The sequence below is a fragment of the Mytilus edulis genome, chromosome 5 (assembly GCF_963676685.1).
Source record: "Mytilus edulis chromosome 5, xbMytEdul2.2, whole genome shotgun sequence".
In the NCBI taxonomy this organism is placed as follows: Eukaryota; Metazoa; Mollusca; class Bivalvia; order Mytilida; family Mytilidae; genus Mytilus; species Mytilus edulis.
In genome coordinates, this window is record NC_092348.1 from 65,563,722 (window position 1) to 65,587,602 (window position 23,881).

General features: G+C 33.5%; 1 protein-coding gene across 5 annotated transcripts in view; it reads right to left on the reverse strand.

Annotated features, from left to right (window-relative positions):
• Positions 1–643: 643 nt before the first annotated feature.
• The window catches only part of LOC139524311 (carbonic anhydrase 2-like), a 31,680-nt gene continuing 8,442 nt past the window's right edge, over positions 644–23,881 (reverse strand). Inside the window, exons 1-8 of one of the 5 annotated variants that reach the window (XM_071319060.1) lie at positions 21,520–21,632; positions 8,418–8,454; positions 5,359–5,553; positions 4,735–4,853; positions 3,833–3,925; positions 3,022–3,139; positions 2,521–2,630; positions 644–1,763 (exon numbers count right to left, since the gene is read on the reverse strand). In XM_071319060.1, coding sequence (XP_071175161.1) covers positions 1,659–1,763; positions 2,521–2,630; positions 3,022–3,139; positions 3,833–3,925; positions 4,735–4,853; positions 5,359–5,553; positions 8,418–8,445 — 768 coding nt within the window. In that variant the 5' untranslated portion in view covers positions 8,446–8,454; positions 21,520–21,632 and the 3' untranslated portion in view covers positions 644–1,658. Of the gene's footprint in view, positions 1,764–2,520; positions 2,631–3,021; positions 3,140–3,832; positions 3,926–4,734; positions 4,854–5,358; positions 5,554–8,417; positions 8,455–19,041; positions 19,199–20,839; positions 21,025–21,199; positions 21,344–21,519; positions 21,633–23,881 lie in introns of those variants that run through there. The other 4 variants (XM_071319059.1, XM_071319061.1, XM_071319057.1 and 1 more) reach the window with 4 other exon arrangements.

The following is a 23,881-nucleotide window of genomic DNA, read 5'->3' on the forward strand; positions in this document are numbered from 1 at the left end:
CTTATTTAAGTGACAGGTAGGGACACACATGTGTCACCATACATTTATATTCATCAACTGGTCTTGAGATAATTGGTATAATAAAGTTTTGAGTCTCTTTTCCTGACTTAACTCTAACTGATTTCGTTGCGTAGGTCTATCGAGAAAAAAAGGACCAATTAAGATGACGTCCACACAACTATCTCTTTGTTTCGGATTGCTGCTTCACTGAATCTCTGTCTCTAAATAAGGATAATAGACAATTTGGACTGCTCCTAATGTTGACATTTTTACTTATTATATCTGTTTGTTTTGTTCACCCATTGTGTCAATTTAATGGAACTGTATGCGAATGTTATACAAAAGAGAGGTTTAGCTAGCTTTAAAACCCAGGTTTAATCATCCATGTTCTACACAATAAAATGCCTGTTCCAAGTCAGGAATATGACAGTTTTTATCCATTTGTTTGATGTGTTTGAGCTTTGGATTCTGCCATTTCCTTAGAGACTTTCCGTTTACAATTTTCCTCGAAGTTCAGTAATTTTGTTATTTTCTGTCGTATATTTTCCTACCTCAGGACATTTAGAATCAATCAGCGACAGTGATGTCGACAGCAACATATTTTGGCAAATTGTTACGAATACAAAAAGATATAACACAGATACAGACATGCTAACTTTTTAATACTTGATAGCTTACATATTAACATCATTCGAACAATACTTGTAGCACTAATATAAAGTGTTTAAAACACAATTGTTTCATATAATATAGTTTATCTATAATAATATCACTTTGTAATAGTGTTTAACAAACAAAAATCAACCATATTTTAAAATAATATGCGTAGTAGGAATGGTAAAAAAACAAACCTCCATGTAAATAGAAAAGAAGGAATACAATTCTCCAATGTCGAGTCAATTGTAAACTATTATATAAAATGTATATTTAACAATAAAATCAAATATAAATGAAACGTTTCAATTAATGCTGATTCTTTTATAACAAACAAATATTCGTGTTAACATTAAAAATAAACAATGCAAAGCACTTCAATAATTTTAAGCACTAAATGAGTAAAATTCAAACAGGACAAAACAGCACTTTCACAAATAAAATGGCACTTTATAAAATTACACGTTAGGTATAAGTCCTGCTAATACCTAAGCGTATATATATTATATATATAGATCGTTTTCAGTTCTATTACTTCATCAATAACTTGAGGAAACGTCAACTGTTGAGAACTTCCAAGACATATGAACAAACAAAATACTGACACTACGTCACAGGCTTTCCTAATATGTTTTAAAAATATAAATTGATAGAACGATTATAGGTGTTTAACACCACTTTCAGCGCTATTGGTTTTATTTAGGCTGTCAGTTTTTATTGAAAAAAAAAGCCGGAGAGAATCACCGACCTTCGGAAGAAAAAAGGTAAACCTAGTCACTTTCGGGTCAAACACACCGGCCACGTGCTTAAACACATGCCACATGCTAAAACATATAACAATCGAATTGAAAAATAATTATTCAATTGTTACACCAAACGAAATGCTTTTGACAACACTTATGGAACAGTGATAATGCTGTTGAAAACAAATGTTTAGAAGACATACGATACAGTATCTGTATTGTAGTATTGCAAAAGGACTTTTTTTCCTTTCGTCAAATCTTTCATTTAAATGATGCTCGGACTGATCTGTCGCCAAGAGGAACGGGTGGTCTATAGTTGTTTACTATACAGTTGCTACCACATCTGAGATTACGTAGCTCATGTAACTAAAAATAAATCATAAAGTCCATGTACAAAGTTCATGTTACTAAAATGATGATATTACGTGTTTTTTTTTTGTTTTTTTTTTTTTAAATCTATGAAAAAGTATCAACAGATTAGTATGCATGTACTTTGTATATAAACTAGGCCGTTAGTTTTATTGTTTGAATGGTTTCATATTTGTCTTTTGGACCCTTTAATAGCTGATTATGCGTTATGGGCTTTGCTCATTGTTGAAGAGCGTAAGGTAACATATAGTTGTTAATTTATGTGTCATTTGTTGTTTGTAAATTTGTCTCATTGGCAATCATACCATATCTTCTTATTTTTATATTCACGTTCGACATTAGTATTGTAAGTACGCTGTACGAATGCCATGTTGATGAAACGTTTTCGGTTAAAAGAGTCTAAATTACAAAGAACAACACACTGTTTATAAAATACAAGAAGTACTAAAACGTTTCAAAGTAATTTCACTGCATTTTTGTATTAAGGGTTAAACATTTAATTATTTAAGTTCACGTATGCCAAATCAGACATATCAACACGACGTGAATGACAGAAGTGTCTCTATGATTACTTTAATCTCGCCCATGTGATGGACGGCTTACATTTTTTAATTAGTATCACTTAATTTTTTGTGTCCCAAGTTGACCCTATTAAGGTTATTCAGGAACATTATATATTAGATATACTGTTCCCAGCGTAAATATAGAAACATTTGTTTTGCGGACACAATTGCGCACACAAATCATATCATACCTGCTCATCAGACAATTCGATTGGCTCTTTAAACACAATCCACGTGACACTTTCATACAAAGGTGGCGTTGTCAGAGATCCTAAATACGTCCAATACTTGGTTGTATCCGCTGTGAAAAAAAAATATAAGTTGTGACGAATGACAGACAAACGATATATAGTTGTGAATACAATGATTAACATTAAAAATCATTTTCCTATGAGCAACACGACGTTGCCGAATTTAGAGCAAGATCATTTGACCTTTCAGAACTGTAGCATCTAAATTCTGTGTGGGTTTTGTGTTGCTCACTTTTAAGTGTCCTAGTATGAAGGTGTTTTTGCCACGTTCTTGGCGCAGTAGACTTAATTTTGGTCACTTGTGAACAATTGTCTCATTGGCAATCATACCACATCTTCTTTTTTATATTAAATATGGTACTATGAATTTGATTGTTCTTTTGATAACTTCTTCCTCTTTAATAAAAAATAAATATTCAGTGTCATACATATAAGACTTACAATTTAAGAGAGTTTTCATATCCAGATCAGATGTCATATGGACTTTTTTGCCTTCATCTCTGACTGCTGCAAATGCAGTATCTGTTAAATCTTTCATTCCAACATGTTTAGCTCCTGGCTAAAAAGTGAATATTCATTTAAAATTTATCATGATATTCATTCCGGAGACGTTCAAAGTCTTATTCTGCTCTTTTCTCGGTCTTCAGTAAAAAGAACAAAAATATTGGTTTGTATGATATTTATATATTGGAATAAAATAGAAATGATTTGTTTTGATACTTAAATAAATTCTATATTCTTAACTACCCGAGTATCAACTTACAACTTGTTTATTGTATAATTTTTTTTTCAAAGCTTAAGACAAATTTGAGTTCGATATATATTAACCTTCTTTTAGTGTATTCTTCTGTTAATGTCAACTTGACGTGGCTCGGTACTTGTACATCCCGTCATTTTTGTATTATTGTATTTCGTTTTTTGCTTATGTGCTTTGTCTATATGTCTTTCGTTCGTCTTTGTTGACATGTTTTGTTCGTACTTATAGTGATTAAGGTTATATCGCACTGTTTACTGCTGTACCCCTATTTTTAACATTTTTTCCCTAATGTGTCTGTTTATTTTGTTCACTGTGACACATACAGCATTTTCTGCATATGCAGAAAATGCATGTTCCAAGTCAGCAATATGATAATTGTTATCCAGTCGTTCAATGTGTTTTAGCTTTTCATTTTTCCATCTGATTAGTGATTTTCTATTAAGAATTTTCCTCGGTTTTCGGTATTTTTGTTGTTTAACTTTTCATTTTACAAACCTTGACGAAGAAGCCAAAAACTGCAAGGCCATCTGGTTTGTCTGCAGCCGCCCCAAAATTAGGATATTTGGTATTGTAATGTACTAAATGCAACTGAAAGTAAACAGGAAAATACAGATTAATCAGTTATTGTAGTTTCATTTTTTATACAAATTTAAAACATATATTAATTGAAACCTTCTCAAGTTAAATGTGGAATAGCATGTACATGTACATTTCAACGTCTTTCCGACATAATGAGTGGTTTAGTCGATTCTCTTTTATGATATTGATCGATTGTTTGAGAAGTTCCTGATGCTGCATGTACGCGTCATTTTAATACGTTCCTGATGCTGCATGTACGCGTCATTTTAATACGTTCCTAATGCTGCATGTACGCGTCATTTTAATACGTTCCTAATGCTGCATGTACGCGTCATTTTAATACGTTATTGATGCTGCATGTACGCGTCATTTTCATAACTTATTGATGTATCGGAAAGGTAAGGGGTTTTTTATTGGTGGAGGAAGCTCGCGTGCTAGGAGAGAACCGCTGACCTTCGGAGTCACATTTTCTCTATTGAATTGACATATTTTGATTTTTAAATTTGACTACATGTAACATATGAATTGTCAAGCTTCAAGGTTGATTTAGACGAGAGAAAAAAAATGATGGGGGGGGATGATAAACTTGAACTTTGACACACATTCTAGCTGAATGATAACAGTTCTACGTAGAGGTGGGAAAAATCACGTTATATAGAAAATAAATAACGTATTTCCCTATTCTATATGCACTCTTCTTTGATAGATAATTATCTCATTGGACATCTTGCCACTACATTTATTTTTGTATTTAAGACATTCAATATCGGAGTTGTTCCTCTGATAATTTATTTATATCCCTTTCTAATCAGTCATACCTCAGAGGCGTACATCTTGCCATTGATTGTGTGTTCAGACCCTTTTTTGTCATTTGCTCCCCAATGAAAATGAAACTGTTCCAATTTATACGTCCCCGTTAAAGGTCCTCCTTTTATTTCTGAAAACATACAGAGGGAAATTAAGCGGATGCATTACACATGCATGAACTCAAACTTTAATAGACATTGAAATGCATTTTTAAATCATGTTTATCAATAATGATCAAATTAAACGATTATTGATATACAATTAAAGCTATGCAACTTTTAATCTTTTATTTTGTTGATGTGTGTGTGTTGTTATTTTTTCACTTTCGTTTCTTATTTGCAATAAATAACTTCCCCTAAACTCTCTCTAACGAAATACATTTGTGTAATTCTAAATTACATATGCATTTATTTTAATATTCAAGATTTCTGAAAGAAAATGGTGTTATTTCTATTTTCCTAACCAGAAAGAAAAACTGTGTTGTTTTATATTCTTTAGTTTTCTATGTTGTGTCATGTGTTCTATTGTTGTCTGTTTGTCCTTTTAATTTGTAGCCATGGCGTTGTCAGTTTATTTTCGATTGATGAGTTTGACTGTCCCTCTGGTATCTTTCCTCCCTTTCCTACTAATCTTACCCGATGAGTGTGTTGCTTGCACTTTTACTGATTTTCCCGTGTTCATAACTTCCGGCTTTGGTTCTGGGTTATAATTTATAACCAATGGAGAACTTGCTAGCTTTTGATCAAACGTAGCATTATCTGGTACTATATCGATTGGCGATTGTCTCTTTCCATTTGCAATTGGAAACTCGTTACACCACGTGCATGGACCTGTAAAAAAAAGAGATGAGCTTTAAAAATTGTTTATTATACGGCTACAAAGAAACAATGAAAGCATATAAATTTTGATGACGCAATAGCTATTTCTTGTGTACAAGGCAGCAACCATTTGATTTTCTGGGGGGGGGGGGGGGGGCTATGGTTTTTTTTTCTGTACAAACTTTTTTTTCCGCCTGCGGCGAAAAACAATCTATTTTTTTCGCGACAAGTCGAAAACAATTTTTTTCTTTCAATTTTAGCATTACATATAGTGGCAGCTGGGGGTGAAACAAACAATTTTTTTTTCTCAGAATCAAAAACAAATTATTTTTTTCTCCAAAAACTGGAAACAAACTTTTTTTTCCAAAAAAAAACCATAGCCCCCCCCCCCCCCCCCCTAGAAAATCAAATGGTTGCTGCCTAATGATGTCATCTTTGTTTGTGCTGACGTCACCGGAATCCAGTAGACTAAAAGAAAGCACATGCTGATAGGGTTCTATAAACTGTTTCGTATAAAAAAAAACAACCTAGGGGTTATTCCCCGACTAAAAATAGATATGAAGGGAAGTCCCTTTTTATCAACATAATTGGTGAAAAAGTATCATGTTTTTTGTATTTGGTTGTAAAAATAAGTTTATTCTTCCATTTAAACTGGTTGAATGATTAAAATAATTAAAAAAAATTAGATTAAATCTTCATGTTTTGAGGGGAGACAACACTGATAACATCCTGGTTTTTTTTGGCAATGAAAATTGAAAACTTATTAGCAGCCACTGTAGCTCTTTTCGGACCCTGAAGCATGATTTTTTTTGAAAGACCAGGTAAAACCCTTTGAAATTCATAGTTTTTATTATGAAAAATGTGCAATATATGATGTCTTCATGGGTGTGCACATGACCTGATTTCAGGTTTTTTAAACAATGGTTTTTCCATTTTCTCTGGATAAAACTTTTTTATACTATTAAAATTACACTTTTTTTTCATTTCATTATAAGCTAGAAAACATTCTGATTCCAGTGATATCTAGTTTTATACAAGTATCTTTATTAATCAGTCCACCACTAAGGGTCACGTATTCATGGTCCCTCAAAATATGACGTCATAGAAAAAAACTGTTGATTGCACCATTAATACAAATAAAAATTTAAAAGTGATTGCCAAGATTTTTGTGTCATTAATGTGTCCCAATATTAATGACATGACGAAAATGAAAATAACAGTACATTTGTTTTTTACGCCAGTCAATTTTCGTTGAGGTTAATATACTAATATACATAAACTTACCTTAATGTATATACAGTAACCAAAATATTTAATAAAATTTTACGATTTACAAATTCAATATAAGCTTATAGAAATGGCTAACACTTTTTAATTAAAACTGAAAGACTCGTAAAAGACGTTATTCTATAAAGTCAAGGCTAGTTTCTCTCGTGAAGATATCCTAGCCCCAGCAACATGTAGACATACATGTTAAATATTTCGGAAGCTGTTTAATCATTTAAATATGTAAAGTATGCATTATTTGCTTAACCTGACCTTTTTCTTGTTTTAGATTTCATTGAAGGACAGTAATATTAAACAATGTAATTAGGTCGTACAAATCTAAAACGTGGTGTACGAGTTTGTCTGGTACACATCAAATATCCTCCGTGGTGAACACTCCAAACTGAATAATTGAAAGCCGAGGATGTATAAGAAAAGACACATGTGAAAAAAGAAACAAATGACCAAAGAGTATCTATAAAATAGTAGCCAAATCCGTCTAAGTTCAACTTTGCCACATGAGAGAGTTTGAACTGTTATTTCATCCATCTTCATTAAAGGCATATCTTTGTTAAAAATGTATACTAGTCTATTTATTACGCATTGCAACCGCAGTCAGAATCCATCAGTCTATTGCTTCGAAATGTCTTATCCTATCCATTTTTGTTTTAAGAGTTGGATTTGAGGATTTGTAAGAAATTAATGAGCGTTCTTTTAAGTTCCATTTGTTATTCCACTAATTGGATTTAAAATGCGGGAGCAATGAGATTATGTTCATGTCATTCCAAGTATGGAGGGAACATTGTACATATTTTTGTTTACTTGTTGGTGGCTTTTATTGTCTGCTGTCTGTTTTTTCACTGAGTACTTGTAAAATGCTCATTTATTATTATCTGCGTCAACAAAGACGAAAGCAGATCTAGTAACCACTCGACGCCGTCCGTCTGTCTGTCCGAAAGATCTTTGGAAGAAAACTTTCGTTACACTTGTCTTGTATTCTATAGAAGGGAATGATTTTATATTTCGTCTGAAGCTTCATATTATTGACCTGTTGCGGCAACGTAATATTAACAAACCTATCGTGCATTTACCTTTTTAATGATTTAATCAAATGAAAGGGAATTATCAGGTAAGCTTCAGTATACGATGTAACCTCAATTATTGCATACAACAACGGGGAAACAGACAGATGTTGGTCTTATTCATGGACACACAGACCAGAAAACATTATGCCCCTCTACTATCAATCTAATTAAAAACTGATCTCTCATCGCTCCCGTTTTCTGGTATGTTGCTGTCGCATGGTGCGACATGTCAGAAAACGGGAGCGATGATAGATCGTTTTTAATTAGATTGCTCTACTATCGTAGGTGGGGCATAAAAACAGACAGCAGACAAAAAAGGCCACCAACATGTAAACACAAAAACTTACAAGGTTCCCTTCCATACTTGGAATGACATGAACATAATGCCATTTCTCCCTCTTTTTATACCCAATTAGTGGAATAGCAAATGGAACTTAAAAGAACGATCATCAATAACATGTATGTGTTGTAATAAACGACTCTCAGGATCAATTATTTCAAGGGCACCTTAAACAGTATACTTACCATTTTCCTTGTCGTATCCCCATGGCATTTTTCAAACCTGAAAATATACAAGGATAATTGTTGAATAAAATACTACATTATTTCGGCTCTTATTGAATAACAAGAAGGATGTGCCATTCATTCAATCTTCAATCATTTTATTTGCATATATATTTTCTGCCAATAATGGATGCAGTGTTTTATCAGGTGAAAAAAAAAATATCCACTACCCTGCCATAATCAGTACACACACCCTTGAAAGTTATGGTTAATTGATGGTTGCAAACATTCAAAGCCTATTTAGGATGTGAAAAGGTAAACAACAAATCATTAAAAAACAGTTTCTGCAAAGTCTGTCGACAGAGATTGACAGCGACTGCAAATATGGTATTCCAATTTTCGTTGATTTCGTGGGCGCAGATGAACCACGAAAATAAATGTTCAACGAATTACAAATTTCATACAGGCTTGAATGCAGACTTAAGCAAAACCACGAATTTAAATATCCCCGAACACGGAAAGTCTTCCTTAATCCACGAAAATTGGTACCCACGAAAATAAATGAATCCATGTAGCAAACCTTTTGCCTTTCAACCACATACGTACTATAAATTGCAAAGCGTGAGAAGTGCTTGACACTCTCCAATGGGTATAGCATTAAATAACCTTGTCTAACCATACGAGTAACACTTAGTTTTTATACATCCCATACAACTAATAGTCACACATACCCTTTTATCACGAGTCGTTCGGTAGGAGTAAACTTGATTGTGTTTCACTGCTCTAGATACATCTTATTTGCACAAACCACATAATTTAAAAGCTAGGAAGATGAATGATTTCAATTATTGTCCTAATTTGTTTTCGACATAAGCAACTGTAACAATCAACACGGAGCCTTCAGGTTGGATCACATCACACAGCAAGCTATAAAGGGCCCAAAATAAATACTATTGTAAAACCATCGGTCTTATCGTATAATAACGAGAAACGAGAAACACTTATGAATCTAAGACTTGATTACTTGAAAAACAGTGATCTGTATTCCATTAATATGTGGATGAGAAAAAAGGGCCATATGTGTGTTCTGCTAAAAGGAATAAATTGGATAAGGAGTGTGAAAATTAATAAATAACATCTCGACACTCTCCTAACATGAGACTTTTGATTTAACTTCTTCATCCCGCCTATCCAATAATAGGAAGCCTTCTTAATAATTTTGCTGCTTTATAACAGAAGAATTTCAGGAAACAACTTGAATTCAACAACAACAAGAGGCTGTCACAACGACAGCAAACCGGATTTATTAACATTTATTTGTGTCCTGGCAATATCACAAGAACCATTACTGATGAATGTGAAAGTTAAAATCGTCAATATCAAATTTGACCTCCATTTTGTCATCAGTATCAACATATTAAAATTTGAAAAGCTTAGATTGAATGGTTCATGAGTAAATGCAACAACATGAATGGAAACGCCATTTTACGATCTTTCAAGAACCATAACTCCTGAACAGTAAAAGTCAAAATCGTCATTATTGAACTTGACCTCTATTTTGTCATCAGTAACAACATATTAAAATTTCAAAAGTTTTGGTTGAATGGTTCATGAGAAAATGCACGGACACGACTCGAAACACCATTTTTCAATCTTTCAAGAACCATAACTCCTGAACGGTAAAAATCAAACTCGCCATTATTGAACTTGACCTTCATTTAGTTGTCAGTAACAACATATTAAAATTTTAAAAGCTTTGGTTGAACGGTTCCTGAGTTAATGCACGGACACGACTGGAAACTCCATTTTTCAATCTTTCAAGAACCATAACTCCTGAACGGTAAAAGTCAAAATCGCCATTATTGAACTTGACCTTCATTTAGTTGTCAGTAACAACATATTAAAATTTTAAAAGCTTCGGTTGAACGGTTCATGAGTTAATGCACGGACAACATTTGATTCCCGCCCGCCCGCCCGCCCGCCCGACCGACCGACCGCCCGCCCGACCGACCGCCCGCCCGCCCGACCGCCCGCCCGCCGTACATCCCCAAATCAATAACCGACATTTTTGTCACAAAAATCCGGTTAAAAATCTAACTGAATATCCTGATCTACGACTTGACATGGATTTGTCATATGCGACAATGCCTTGCACAATCTTAACAGTAGCTAACATACACCAAATTAATTGATAGAGAACAGAACTGTTCTAAACTTAAAGGAATTTAAAAATAAGTAATGCACCGAAATAAACTAGCCAGTTTTTGTAAAAACTCTTCTAAAGGTCGACATGGCTGTAAATTGTACGAATTGTGGAAAATTATGACTACAAGTATCATTTCCTGGCTTAGTATAGCCACTTTCAAATAATGAAACGTCGATTGGACTTCCCATTTGAAAAGTAACTACAGTAGTACGTGATTTTCTCAATGTCAAGTATATTTTGAAGGGCAAATGAAAAAAAAATCATACTACAATCAAATACTGATTTCGAGATTGATAATAGTATGAGCATTTATTGTGTATAATGTTTTGAAGTGATAATAAATGATAGTAAATAATTTGAATCGAATCTTTTACAGTATACCTAGAAATTCGAGCCATTTTCAATCAATCATATAGATACGAATCAGAAACACATTTCTGTCATTAAAAGCTTGTGGTCTTTAAGACTTAGGGAGCTACCATTTGATTTTTATGGGGGGGGGGGGGGGGCAAGGATGAAAAATTTTGTCCTGCATTTTTTTTTAGTTGTAATCTCTGTCCTGCCTTTTCATTTTTCACTCTATTCGGTCCTGCCCTTTTTTTATTAGTTTATCCTGACTTTTTTTTACCTAAATTGTCATCCTGCCTTTTTTTTTTGCAAAGTGTCTCATCCTGCCATTTTTTTTTACTCAAAACTCCTGTCCTGCCTATTTTTTTCAAATTTCATCCTAGCCCCCCCCCCCCATAAAAATCAAATGGTAGCTCCCTTATCTATTTCTATCTTTATTTGAACTTCCTATCTAATATCAATAGGTTCAGTAACACTTAGTTAATTATATATGCTAGATATGCTAGCGTGACCTTAGAATACGGTATTATTCAATATAAACTGTTTTGATCTGAACAGCATCTAAATGATCAAATATACGATTAAGTGTATCCCTATTTACAAACGTGACTGTTCCTGACATTTTTAAAAACTATTATATGGATATAGTTTAATATAAAAAATATTATTTATTTTCTCAGGTGGGAACGCGAAACTCATTCGATCTACAGCAAAGTATTTCTGTAATTAAAAACGAAAAATTGAGGCTCTCAGTATAAATTGGAGCACCCGACATCAATTTATATTAAACGTTGCATAGAAAATACATAAATACTTCGTATAAACTAATTTCTCATTTCAAACTCTAGAATGCTTAGTGTTTGCTTAACTACCAGTGGCAAATATTTCATGCATATTTATTCAGGCCGAGGACATATAATGCATAACATTCAATAAGGGAACATATTTTTATTCTAGTGAGCTTCCTCCAGGCATGCTTGGAGGATGCTTCGAGCATTTTTAGAGAAGATACAATGTAATATCGTTAATACACCATAACATTCCCATCAATGTCAATCAAAAATAAAAGTTATAATTAAGAGCTTGTATGAGCTTTTCGTAAGTCTTTTGTATGCCTGTAATAATGAAGTTTTACTATGTTGCCCTAGAAAATTAGTTAATTGACACAAAAATAGATATATCAAAACTTGAGGTTAAACAGTTTAGAGACATTTAAAAAAAAAAGCTCACAAAAAGCTCATACAAGCTCTTAACCATAAACTTTTCTATTTGATTAACATTAATGGGAGTGTAATGGTGTATTAACGATATTAGCTTCTCTAAAATGCTCGGAGCATCCTCGAAGCATGCCTGGAGGAAGCTCACTAGAATAAATATATGTTCCCTAAATAGGTCGACCATGAGGAAGAGGGGACACGAGTGCATGTTGGATATATAGGGATTGAAATGTAGACTTGTAATAGTAAACGACCCTCACGAACTGATACCGAGAAAGTGTGGCACACAACTTACACGAGGTGTTGGATAATGTCCCTATCCCAACCTGACGTGGCTACGTATTTATACATCCGAACTGAAATTGCTTGTAATCTATCTAAACAAAATGTTTGACTGAATTAATAATTATTGCGCTGAATAAAACTTCAGTTGTTAGAATTAAGGACGTTCGTTACAAAATATGAGACGGACACATGAGTTAGAGTGCATAGCAAATGATATTAGTATTCTCTATGTATACTAGTATGAGTATAAGGTTTAGCATTAGAAAAAGAAGGGAAATGAAATCTTTTTCAATATGTAATTTTACCTACATATTAATCATTGTTGTCTAACTAACTGAATTTAGTTACATACAAATATATATCATTATGATGACAGTTGAAACAAGTAATAATCTTTATATTGTTAAATTTATAACAGGGACCATTTATCACTAGCTAAACAAAAGTTTTAATATATAGCTTTATAGGAAGCACATGTTATGAATAGATATTTACTATAAATCAAATTGACGAAAATAACTTTTAGATTTTGTATGCCAGTGATTTTCTGATTTGGGATTTCTCGTATATTTAGTTAGGACTTATTAGTAGGATTTGAAATAAATGTTATCACTACACACATTGAATTTAATCTTTTTGTTCAGATCCTTTGTAATAAGATAGAGCAAATGCACACATTTAGAACACATCATGCAGCATTACGGGGTATCCATTATATGAAACTAAATTATTACATGCAGAGCAAAACAAACACACACACAAAAAGCAAAGGAACAGCTCTTTTATTGCTAGTATGCATCTCAAAGTCAAAATTAGACTGTTCGTTTGTCATGTGTGTGAAGGGATTTCACTATCATTTAAGGATTTTCACAATTAATAAATGACTACTTCTCATTCTGTAGCAACGAATACAAATGTAAGTATTTAGTGCATTAACAAATCTCAACAAGACATAGTGAAGGAGGCTGGTAAAAGAAAAAGCCATATGATAGTATACTGTAACTGTTCATACTTGGCTTCTATTTTCGAAATGCTTATCAAACCGAGTACCTAAGTTTAATACTAAAAAAAGGGTTACTAAGTGAGTGCCCAACGTTTTAAGCGTTAAGGAAGAGAGGTGCTAAGTGACCATTCGATTTTTAATTGTTAAGAAAAAGGGGTGCTAAGAGAGTAACTAATTTTAAGTGGTAAACATTTTTATATAGACCACGTCGTGTGTCATTTGAAAAAAAAGAACAAACAATAAACATGAAAATAAATCTTATGTTAGAAACATCTTGTTTATCAACATTTTTAACATTTCTAAATTGTTTGACGGGACAAGATAATTATGATGAGTAAATTAATCCTTACATTAACAAAGTAGGTAAAGATGTCAAACTTTAATTTACAATCTTGTCTTCCTTAGAAGTCGTATAACATGTGTAATTTGTTTGTATATACTTGCGTAGTTTAGTTGTAGAATTCAATCATTAAAATAGGTCATTGTCCCAATTTATGTGACAGCTATAACGGGAATAAAATGAAAAATATTAATTTATGAAGGATTTTGAATAGCTAATTTATTTGGGTACCTAAGCCTTTTATCAATATTGATTTTTCTCAATATTACCAATAATTTATCGTACTTTTATAGATCAAGGGAAATGCTTGCACTTGAATAACGTATGCAATCCGTGTATAGCACGATTTATTTACATAAAACGGACTCAATGAGGGTTTTTAACGGAATTGATATTCAGCAGGGATAACCCAAAACACTTAAAAATTTAATTTATTTTTAGTTAATGACAGATATATTGTGTTTTTATTGGTTTATGGGTCTTATATTTGAATTTGTTTGGGGTTTCAGAATAGAAAATAATTTTAACACATACTGCAGAAAAATTGGCGGAAAAAATACACAATAGAGAAATTTTGGAGAAAAAAAATAATAGCGAATTTGGAAACAAATAATATTAAAGAAAAGAGAAAAATAAAACCTCAAAGAAATAGAGAAAAAATACCTTAAAATAAAATGATACAGATATGAAGGACCCCCCCCCCCCCCCCATTCGCACTCTCATATAGTCAGACACATTATTCACTTACACGAACACATTACATAATCATACAAATGTCCTCGACCAGTTGAAGCATTTTGAACCGATGACCTATTGAATGTGAATCATCATCACTTAGCACGGATAACCGAAATAATTTGTCTTGACAATTTCATAACTTATCGTATATTGCTTGCCCCTTTTGAATTTTCTTCCCCTTTTTTCTACAGTATTTTGCAACAAAAACACCAACACATTCGTATATAAATACTACCATTTTTATTTCAGTTGGGTACATTTCAATGTTAATGTCGTTAAAACATGCCGTAAACTAACATCTAAGTAAATATAAGAACTTTCTACATTATTTATGGGAATGTTACTTATAATGCTATGGTCTTTCCTTACATAAAACACGTGTCATGGAATTAATTTTGAAGTTTTTGGAGAATGGACTGCGTATTATAAAAGAAAGTTGAGGCTATTTTACTCGTTAGGTATCTTTTGGTTGTTTTTGTCACCGTTCATCGCTTTGAAGCCACATAGCTTTACTTTCTAATTGTCCGCTAAGTTATAGTTATTGACCAAGCAAGTCGGTATATGTCATTTAATCTGCACAGCACGAGATGACCCAATAACCCGAACGACGTACATATACCGATTTGATTGGCCAATAACTGTTTTAACACATGACGTAATCAATTTACGTGAACGTTTTAGAAATGTGGACGTTATTCTGCAATCCACGGGTCCTAGGAATGTTTCTTGTAGGGTAAAGAAAGGGGGAAATACGACTTTGGTAAGTTTTAAATTAAACTTTTTTTTATATTTAGACTCATTCTAAAATAGCGATTTAATGGTATATGTCTTTTAATCGTTTCCGTTAATCTATTCCCATTTTTTTTTAATTGATGACGACTAAGACTTCGATAAATTGTGTACTTTCAAATCGGTGTATGAAAAAAAACATAACTGCAAGGGTTATTGGGTTTAAATAAGATTAATTGATTTTGAATTTCTTTCCCTCAATGATATGCTTAAAAAAACCGAGGAAGATGTTGTATTACCCAAATTTAAAATGTTAAATAAACAGAAAATACACCATTTACTCCCCGAACCCCCCCCCCCCCCATTTTCTTTTAATCTACTGTATTACTTTTTAAGACACCTCCATCTAAATGCAATCTAATTAAAAACCGATCTCTCATCGCTCCTGTTTCTGATATGTCGCGTGGGAGATCTAACGAAATCCGCTTTGAGGTCACATGTGAGTGACCTCGTAGGTGTGTCTTTTTCGACCAATGAAATTGAGTCTTCCACGATCTTGGAAGTTTAACGTAAGGCAAAGGGATGTAACTCATTTTATTTACGACGAAATCGTCAGTCAAAATAATTCATAAACTTTTTTGATTGGCTTATTAATAGGTCGTCAACTCATTTGCATATCTTTATAAATTCATAACTTTTAGTTCACTCACATGTGACCTCAAAGCCGGTTTCGTTAGATCTCCCACGCGACATATCACAAACAGGAGCGATGAGAGATCGGTTTTTAATTAGATTGATCTAAATGAAGTCTGATTGGTCTCCAGCTAACCACCCTGTTTTAAAACAAACTTAAATATGGTCCTCGTTATATCCGATCCAAAAATAGTCTCTTTATAGGAATAATTATTCAAAAAGTCATTATAAATTCCATTGAGTCTGAACCTAATCCAAATCAGATTTCTTTTATTCGGATATTCTTAGATACATTTCTTTTTTGGCAGAAATTACCAAAAATTGTTAAACTATCGTTCTAACTTTAACTGATTTAGATTTACGTTGAACACAAAATGTAATAAAATAGTTTATGTCCCAGCTTAGATAAGAAAAAATAAAGGATTGAGAAACCTATCTTTTTACCTATTTTGAAACTACGATGTTTTTACGAAGTTCAACTTTGTCGTAATTTCAAGGCAGATGGCGGATTCGGGGGTGAGGTCGAACGGGTCGTTTACCCTTGGATTGGACAAAGTATCGTGTTTTAGCTTAAAATTTTCAGTATTGTCTTTAGTCTCGCTACACTCGGTGATATATTTTTTTTAATTTGATAGAATAGCGCCCCTTTCAAAATCCAGGAACCGCCCCTAAAGGTAAAAATAGATTTGAACTGTGCAGTATAACTGAGGTAGTTAATGCACACCTTTGCTGTGCATTATCCAGATTATAGTACAGTAAGAACAAAGAGATTTTACTCTTGCCATGTGTTAATTTCTCATGTTTCCAATTGAGGTAACTCATTTGCAGTTTATTGGAATATCAGAAGCCGTCAACTTTGTTAAAATTAGGATTACCATTTACCTTCTTGACCTTTAAATTGTTTTTGAATTTGAGCGGACATTTTTTTTCGGGTGAAGGTAAGCGATTCGGAGTCACCACTTTATAAAATGTTTTTTTTTTATTTCGTTTTAGCCATATGCCCTAATACCGGAGTCACACATCAGCGTATAGCTTCGACGTACGCCGGGCGTATTAAAAAATCATGTACGCTGCCAATACGCTAGTAATGTTGGTGCATTCAACCTTATATCTGTAACGTGTGCACAACGAGCTTTAAGCGTGTATTTGGCGTACCTAAGCGTTTATCGGGCGTTCAAGAAACGTATGTTGGCGTATGCTTGGCGGTTGTCTGACGTGGATAGAATGCACTCTACGAAGGAAAAAAGTTTCTTGAACGTATTTGAGACGCGTCCCAGTCGTGTCTTAGACGTTCTATTATGGGGTGTTCGTTTTAGTTAAAGTCGAACGATCTTGAAGCGTATACAACGTGCCTTAAACGTGTCTCAAACTTATCTGTAGCGCGTTAAACGCGCTTGTAGCGTATGTATAACGTGTGTGCAGCGTACAGGTATACACTAGACACACGCTTGAGCTGGATGAAAATTTTTATGCTGCATAAATATTTTCACGAGTTGTAGGGTTCACCAAGCGTATACCTTTGTATTTCGACGTACTTCAAACTTATGCAGCGCGCGTTTAACGATTGCCTAAAGCGTTCCTCTGGCGTGCAACAAACGTATACAACTTTTTCAATTTTCTCTGTACGTTTGGTGCACGCCGGTCTATACGCCAATGTGTGACACCGGCATAAACGTGTCTCAAACTTATCGCGCTCTTAATGTAAACTTATCTGTAGCGTATGTATTACGCGTGTGTAGCGTACAGGTAGATACCAGTGGCGGATCCAAAAAATTTCATACAAGTGGGGGCCCGCTCCAGTCACGCTTCAGTGATTCCCTATATAAGCAACCAATTTTATTCCCAAAAAGGGGGGGCGGGCCCCCTCCCCCCCCCCCCCCCCCATAAATCCGCCTCTGGATACGCTTGACAATACTTGAGCTGGATTTCCTGGAGTTATAGCGTTCACCAAGCGTATATACCTTTGCATTTCGACGTACTTCAAACGTATGCAACGCGAGTTTAACGATTGCTTAGTTTTCCTCTGGCGTGCAACTTAAGTGTATCTTTTGTAAATGGTATTTCAAGGTCCATAGGTATATATATGGTCTTATAAATTCAAATATATTTTAGTAGGACTTAGAAACGGATAGAAAAAGACTCGACAAGGTTACACATCAATATGTAAAAATAAGAAGATATGGTATGAGTGGCAATGAGACAATTTTTCAACCAAGTCCCAATTTGTAAAAAGTAAACAACTATATAGGTCAAAGAACAGCCTTCAATACGGAACCTTGGCTCACACCGATAAACGTATTGATATTTATGATGGAAATTGTAAGATATGCACATGAGCACGTAAAAAACAAAAATACCAGAATCATATATACTCATTCGCAACATATTAAATTTAAATCTGCAGGAAAATGTTGTTACTGTCAGAGTCAAAAGTTTAAACGATCTAAAGTAGGAGAATTTTCTTGTTTCTGAATCGTAGATATTTATTTCTGGTGTACTATATTGTTATGTTATAATTTTTTTTAAATAAATGTATTTCAAACTAACGATCGGTGTCGGTACATAACAATAGACGAATTTGAATACTTCCGCGTAGTAGGGTTGGAAAAGTGCCAAAATTAAAGGCCTTGAAATATAGCATAATAATAATAATAACAAAACAGAGAATGAAGATACCAAGGATATGTCCGGTCCAAAAACAAAGAACGACAAAAAGACAAACAGCAATCTATAAAACATTACAAACAAAAAAAAATAGATTGAGGAACACGCAGTCACCAAAAACAAGGAGTTATCCGAAGTACTCCGGAAAGGAAAGAAGATCCTACTCCACCAGTTGCTGCTGTCGTGTTGTGTATCGCAAGCCAAGTACAATGTTTCAAGTCTCATTTGGTGTTGTATTACGGTTGTTTATTCATCAATAATAATACAATTAAAGTGCAGGACCAAGAAACAAGCATTTAAATTAAAGCATATCGCATACCTATTCTTGAAACCTTGCTATCATTATTTTCTCAGAACGTCTGGGTTATTTAAAGAGTAGATAGTGTATAGTTTAATTATTAAATCAATAAGAAATAATTTACCTTTTGTGTAAAATTTAAATCCAAAAATTCTTTATTTATTGTGGCTTTACTTAAATGTTGCTCCTGTGAAGTCGGTAAATTGTTTACGTGACAGTTCGGTGCATGGGGAATTTTGCTAAATAAGCTCTTGTGTTTTTGGTACTTAAGAATTTCTGCCTCATCTGCAAAGTGTCATTTTCAATTACTTATATACTTGTATTACATAATGAGCGTTTTCAGTGAGAATAACACTCGCTATAAACCATTCCAGAGATATTCATAGTCTGCCTGTTATCAAGGGTTGCACTGAGATTTACTATATAACAAACATCCATTGTCTATCTGGTGCATACGTTTTACATAAACAGCATTTATATTTATAAAGAAGATTCTAAAGTTTGTTTATAATACACTGAAATCTAACAAATAACCCAGCTGCGCACTTAATGTAAGGGAAATAATGGGATACTGTAACTGAATTGTTTTTGCGTATATTTTGTTGGTGCATTTAGCCCTATCTAATCCAATGGAGTGGCGATTTGGTTTCGAGTTCCTCCCAATTTATCATGTGATGTAGATTGATAAGGAATTCGCGACGATTTATATTCGCATTTTTCTAATCGTGAAAGTCGCGATAATAAATTGCTCTCGAAAACTATTTTTTAGCATTTAACCGTCATAATAGACATTTACGAATAAAATAATTCAGCGTAGTCACTGTAATTACAGTACAAACAAGGCTGAACATAATGTGTACCAAATTAAAGTATCAAACAGGTGGGTTGGTTAAAAAAAAGTGTCATGGTGCAATAGTTATACACTGTCCAATATAAACACGGAAAATGAAACCATAATTAAAGGTCTCAGTAGCCTCATGGACACGTGTTCTCCTACAGAGCGGGTAACTTCCCAAAAGGGTCATATAAAAACTTATAAATTGATTGCTTCTTCTACGATGCAGTTAAGAGTAAGGGCAATAACCGGTCGTTGGAGTGAAGGGTCTTTAGTTATACCCTTCTACGAACAATTACGTAAATATAATCTATTTCGAATCAGCATGTGACTTGTCGGTGTCGTAGAAAGCAGGGTTGATAATCATGCCGCATCAATATGTTCTTGTCACCGATAAGAATGTAATATGCATCACTGGACGTTAAATTCCAACCAATTCAGCCATCAACCAATCATCGGTCATGCCTACACTTTTAAAATCATACAGCCCGTATTGTCACGTCGGCATAATGACATACCTTTAAATCACGAAAAACAAAATCCGTTCTAAAATATATATGAACAAGAATGTGTCCATAGTACACAGATGCCGCCCACTCGCACTATCATTTTCCATGTTCATTGGACCGTTAAATTGGGGTCAAAACTTTAATTTGGAATTAGAAAGATCATATCATAGGGAACATTTGTACTTAGTTTCAAGTTGATGCGACTTCAACTTCATCAAAAACTACCTTGACCAAAAACTTTAACCAAAACTTTAACCTGAACTTTTCACTATCATTTTCTATGTTCAGTGGACCGTGAAATTGGGGTTAAAACTTTAATTTGGCATTTAAACTAGAAAGATCATATCATGGGGAACATGTGAACTAAGTTTCAACTTTATCAAAAACTACCTTGACCAAAAACTTTAACCCGAAGCGGGACAGACGGACGAACGAACAGACGAACGGAAGGAGACGAACGAACAGACGAACGCACAGACCAGAAAACATAATGCCCCTCTACTATCGTAGGTGGGTCATAAAAAGTTCCTTCGTATTCCAACTTCCCGTATAACGTCTCTCGACTAATTATGGCTTACCTTATATCAATATTTCTCTAATGAATATTGGATATATATTATATACTGAATATATGATATTCTAAATACATATCATTGAATACCCTGAATTTAAAAAAAAGATCGATGTTATTTCTACAAATCATAGCTATTATGTATACTTAATACATTATACGTGGGTGTGCTATAAAGCCCATTGATTCTTTGTTAAATATATAAATGCAATTTAACTTTTATAAGCTGATGACTTATTTCCGGTTTGAATAAAATGATTTAAAAGTTAAATATTATATATTATAGTATTTTTGTTATTAGAATGTCATTATGAATTATTAAAATCCTGTTTTAAAAAGAAGCAGAGATATTAGTTTACTTACATACCTGAAAAGCAGATGACATGTACTATGCTTAAAAATAGACTATTTTCAACAATGCAACGGTTGATTTGGTTACATACAATGATTCGGCCATTCAAATATTTATATTTTTTTAAAATTCAAAATACATTTAACCGGTCTTTGTTAATAACAATGACGATAGCTTCACCTCCAATTCAAAAGGCCATGTGTAGTCTGATTTAATTATAGACTAAACATTTTAAAGTTGTAGCAGAAGCAAACTATATAATATATATATCCACGGTTTCAAGTTACATTTGTAAAATGTAATGATTATTTAACCTCAAAAGAAATGCTACGTACCATTAAACCACATACCGTTTAGCTTATAAAATTCAAATACCTTTGTTTATATCCTGTTGGAAAATTGCAGTGTTAAAATTTAACGTCAGTTTTTATTTCAAATAAGCAGATGTGAGGAAAAAAACGTTTACACTGTGAGCACTGACCTTGAAAATGTTTAAGCGATCACATATTGAACATATGTAAAACTACTTATAGGAGCTTTTGACCAAAACCTAACCTTCAGACTGCACATGTGGTGTACTGTTAACTCATCTGTTGCATTAAATGGTTACAGCGATATACTGAAACCTTTCCGTCCAGTAGTAAGATCAGTGCTTGAAATGAAGCCGGGTCCTTAAAACTGTGTGGGATGCTTAGGCAACAACCATTTTATTTAAAAGCATTCCAAATATCCCGCACGTATGCTACTATATTAAGACATACTTAAAATTGCAACTATTATAAACATGAAATGGTCATTCTAAAACAGGGATAGATATGGTATCATAAGCAGTCTTTTAAAGTAGCCCTGATTGTGTATGACACAGACTTGTATACCGGTAGTATTGTCCTTTGTATCATTCTGTATCATTCTTTATACCTCTTTTTTCAATGGATTGTCAATTATCATAGTTGGAAACAGTGGATGTTTATAATTTGGAGCTACTCACTCTTTGCCATTACATATGGCAATGGTGGCCACTTCAATTGCAGTATTAAAATGCAAGGACTGTGGTACCAGTATGACGGACTCAGAGAATAACATAATGTAGGAAGTGGGCTAAAAAATAAACAACAGAGACAACAGCCAATGCCAGGATATAGACAGAGACATGCACTTTACATTTTACATCAATCAAAACATTAAAATGAATTTTATGTAAATTTTATGGTTTTGAGAAAAAAAATGTATTCTGTCCACATTATTATAGGGAAAAAAATTTTGTTTTCCTTCTCATAAGAAAAAAAAAATTATCGGAGGAAGGTTCTGAAAAAAATTTATGAACACAATAAAAATCCCAGCCCCCCCCCCCCCCCCCCCCTTAAATACGTATCTACAAACGGTCGAGATGTTAGCTCTGATACTCTGTGTCGGAACAGAGTCATTCTATGTACATGAACAGACACCCGGTAAATAATACGCACAAAATAGGGGTCCAAACTATACCTTTTACTAGACAGCATTGAGCTGTTGACCAATTTTATCTTACTTCTTGTCCAAATTTCCCCATCTGGAATTTGAATTCTATAGCTTCAGTTTTTTTTTTTTTGTGACTTCAAAGTTTAGATGAGGGAGTAAAATTAACTGCAAATACAAATCAACATTAAATTTTAATAGTGTTATTTCACGATGAACTTAATCTTCCAAAAGACCTGAACGGTGCTTTTCTATAATAAATTAAGAAGGTGTGCATGGTATGATTACTATCCACCGAACAGGGGTTTTGTAAGGTTTTTAGTAATAAGTAAAACCCATGAAGTTTAGTAAAGTATAAAAATTGTAAAATAAAAAGAGTTCGGACTGGCACATACAAATGTTGCGGGTTTAAAGATGATAGTGAGAGATCAATCCTGCTTGTTTACATACTAGTATCTGCAAGATAGCACGACAAATGCACAAGACACCAAAATAAAACTTTTACCAAAATCGACAAATAGTGAGATTTATAGCGAACATTGTTTTTTAGTGAATCGAACGCTTTAATAATCTGCTATGTGTAACATATTGCCTGCTTCTCAGGAAAAGAATTATTTACATGATGCGTTAAGTACATTGTACTTTATACTCTCGTGTGAACTCCTCTACAAGGTTAGAGTATAAATCAGGCGCTTAACGTTATCCATGATTCAGGTCTATTCCGGATACATATGAACTCAGACAATACACATGTGCCCCACATTTAGGACTGACCTTGCATACTTCTTAAGACAACACAGACAGCTGTCCAACATTAACGATTCACCATTGAAAGACGCATCTTTTGTAAAACATGCGTACGTTGCAATATCAGACACGACTGTCAGATTTCTGTAACTACTTTTGATAAGTAAAAAAAAACAAAAGTTTTAGAAGAATTTTTTAATAAAAGTTTAGATTGCATATTTTAAAGCCACGATTTGCTAAAAGGTGAGCTTACGAAATAGGGCCAGTTTCCTTTTTTCACTCGAAGGGTCAAAAAACGAAAATTGGAATTTGGAATTTGAATACTAGTATCAAAATTCAAGAAACTAGAATAATAAAATATTTAGAACTATATGGACATCTTTGAATCACTTATAACATTGTTGGAGACAGTTGATAAATGCAGTTTTTTTTGTTTTTTTGTTTTTTTTTTAGATTGAAGTCAACGGGGCTTGGGGAGTAATTACATCTGAAACA